Raw genomic sequence first — 2,424 nt, forward strand, 5'->3', positions numbered from 1 at the left:
ATGAGAATATCTAGGCATGATCACGTATATAGGCATCACGTCCGTGACAAGTAGATCGAAACGTTTCTGCATCTACTACTATTACTCCACTCATCGACCGCTATCCGGCATGCATCTAGAGTATTAAGTTAAAAACAGAGTAACGCCTTAAGCAAGATGACATGATGTAGAGAGATAAATTCATGCAATATGAAATAAACCCCATCTTGTTATCCTCGATGGCAACAATGCAATACGTGCCTTGCTGCCCCTTCTGTCACTGGGAAAGGACACCGCAAGATCGAACCCAAAGCTAAGCACTTCTCCCATGGCAAGAACTACCAATCTAGTTGGCCAAACCAAACGGATAATTCGAAGAGACCTGCAAAGATAACCAATCATACATAAAAGAATTCAGAGAAGATTCAAATATTATTCATAGATAGACTTGATCATAAACCCACAATTCAACGATCTCAACAAACACACTGCAAAAAGAAGATTACATCAAATAGATCTCCACAAGAGAGGGGTAGAACTTTGTATTGACATCCAAAAAGAGAGAAGAAGCCATATAGCTACTAACTATGGACCCGAAGGTCTGAGGTAAACTACTCACACTTCATCGGAGGGGCTATGATGATGTAGAAGCCCTCCGTGATGACGGCCCTCTTCCGGCGGACCTCCGGAACAGGCCCCAAGATGGGTTCTCATGGATACAAAAAGTTACGGCGATGGAATTAGGTTTTTGGCTCCCGTTCTGATCGTTTGGGGGTACGTAAGTATATATAGGAGGAAGGAGTACGTCGGTGGAGCTAATTAACTTATTTGACTTATCTGACTTAGCGAGAATAGCTAATTTAACTAGCTAGGCAGCAAGCTGCACGTATCCATCAGGTTCACGTGAAGCTCCAGCACCCAAGCTGGGTTCTCTTGAGCTCCTCAAAACCCTCGGTCGCCATGAATGATAATAGGTTACCGGGGATCGAGAGGAACTCCATGCACGCCTTCTTCAGGACGGCACCTCCGTGCCGCTCCGCCAACGCCAGCATGGTGCCCACGGAGCCCATGTTGACGCGCGGGCACAGCGCCTCCTCGCAGACGACCTTTATCTTCTCCAGCCCGTACCTGTCCGCCGCCACGAGCAGCCGCTCCGCCGTCGCGGCGTCTGCCTCGAGCTGGTTCTTGTCAGGCAGCACGCTCGTGTACATGAACTGCAGCAGGGTCTTGAACACCTGGGCGTCCATGTCGTCGACGCGTACCTCGCCGGTGCCGTTGTTCTCGAGGTCCGCCTTGAAGACGGCGGACGCAGCCTCCAGCACCGACCGGTGCGCCGGGAACGTCTCGTCGCCGACGTGGATCGTCACGTCCGTCTCGTTCCACATGGCCTCCCCGAGCTCCCCACTTAGGTCGAACGGAGGCGCCACAACCGGCGCGGCAACCTCCTCGGCGTGCAAGGAAGGATCGTGGACGGTGACGTCGCAGAGGACGATGAGGCAGTCGTCCACGAGGTGCTCTCCCTCGACCAGATCGTCGTTCTTCACGAAATCCTTAAAGCCCCAGCCCCAGCTGTCGCCGATCCAGAAGCGCCGCTTTTCTGTGGCTCGAGTGCGAGACGGATTCCCGTCCCGATCGAGCACGCTGAGCTCTAGCCTTACCGTGCCGTCGTCGCAGTGGCTGGTGAGGAAGAGGGACGTGTAGCCGTAGTGTTTCTTGCCGCTGCCGTTCGGATAGCACCTGATTCGGCAGGCGCGGCCGGCGACGTCGAACGGGGCTGACTCGACTGCCTTGCCGTTGGGGACCATCTTCTTGATCTGCTTGTAGCCGTGGATCTGGAGGACGTGGGAGACGGTGATCGGCTGCCTCCCGGTGACGATGGACGCCGTGAGGCGCTGCCGTCCGGCACGGAGCATGGTGGACAGCAACGCCGACATTGGCTTGATCGACGACGACATGATATATTGCAGGATGAAGGAGATCGTAGATCTATCCAGTTGTAGGTATATAAAAGGCTCTATGTGGCGAGTTTTTTTTTTGTTCGAGAGTGTGTGGCGAGTTTCAGCAACGCTGGAGCCTGGACACAAAGATCGTTGGATCAATAGCTTCGGTAGTGAGGGTGACTTGGGCTACAATTCTATATGTTTTTTGAACAAACTCATGAAGGGGATATCTACACGAATGCATTACTCAACAAGCCAGCATGACACGAACCAACCTGTGGTTGGATGGTTAGAGGGCTACTAGTATCCCCAGCCCACCAGGGTTCAAGTCTTGGTGCTCGCATTATTCCTGGATTTAATTCAGGATTTTCGGCGATGCGCTTTCAGTGAGAGCAGACGTTCACATTGACTATGAGGCGCCTAAAGCGTGCTATCAGATCCCCTTTCTGCCCTCTCCTTTCCCTTGATACCTTCCCTAGATCGAGTGAGGCCCGTTACAAGTGCT

At 52.6% G+C, this 2,424-nt stretch overlaps 1 protein-coding gene across 1 annotated transcript; it reads right to left on the reverse strand.

Annotated features, from left to right (window-relative positions):
• Window positions 1-864: 864 nt before the first annotated feature.
• On the reverse strand, window positions 865-1,913 carry LOC123056690 (BTB/POZ and MATH domain-containing protein 3-like). Its single transcript, XM_044479995.1, has one exon. The coding sequence runs from the start codon at window positions 1,911-1,913 to the stop codon at window positions 879-881; it is 1,035 nt and encodes a 344-aa protein (XP_044335930.1). The 3' UTR covers window positions 865-878.
• Between the last annotated feature and the right edge of the window lie 511 nt (window positions 1,914-2,424).

Source organism: Triticum aestivum, chromosome 3A (assembly GCF_018294505.1).
Source record: "Triticum aestivum cultivar Chinese Spring chromosome 3A, IWGSC CS RefSeq v2.1, whole genome shotgun sequence".
In the NCBI taxonomy this organism is placed as follows: Eukaryota; Viridiplantae; Streptophyta; class Magnoliopsida; order Poales; family Poaceae; genus Triticum; species Triticum aestivum.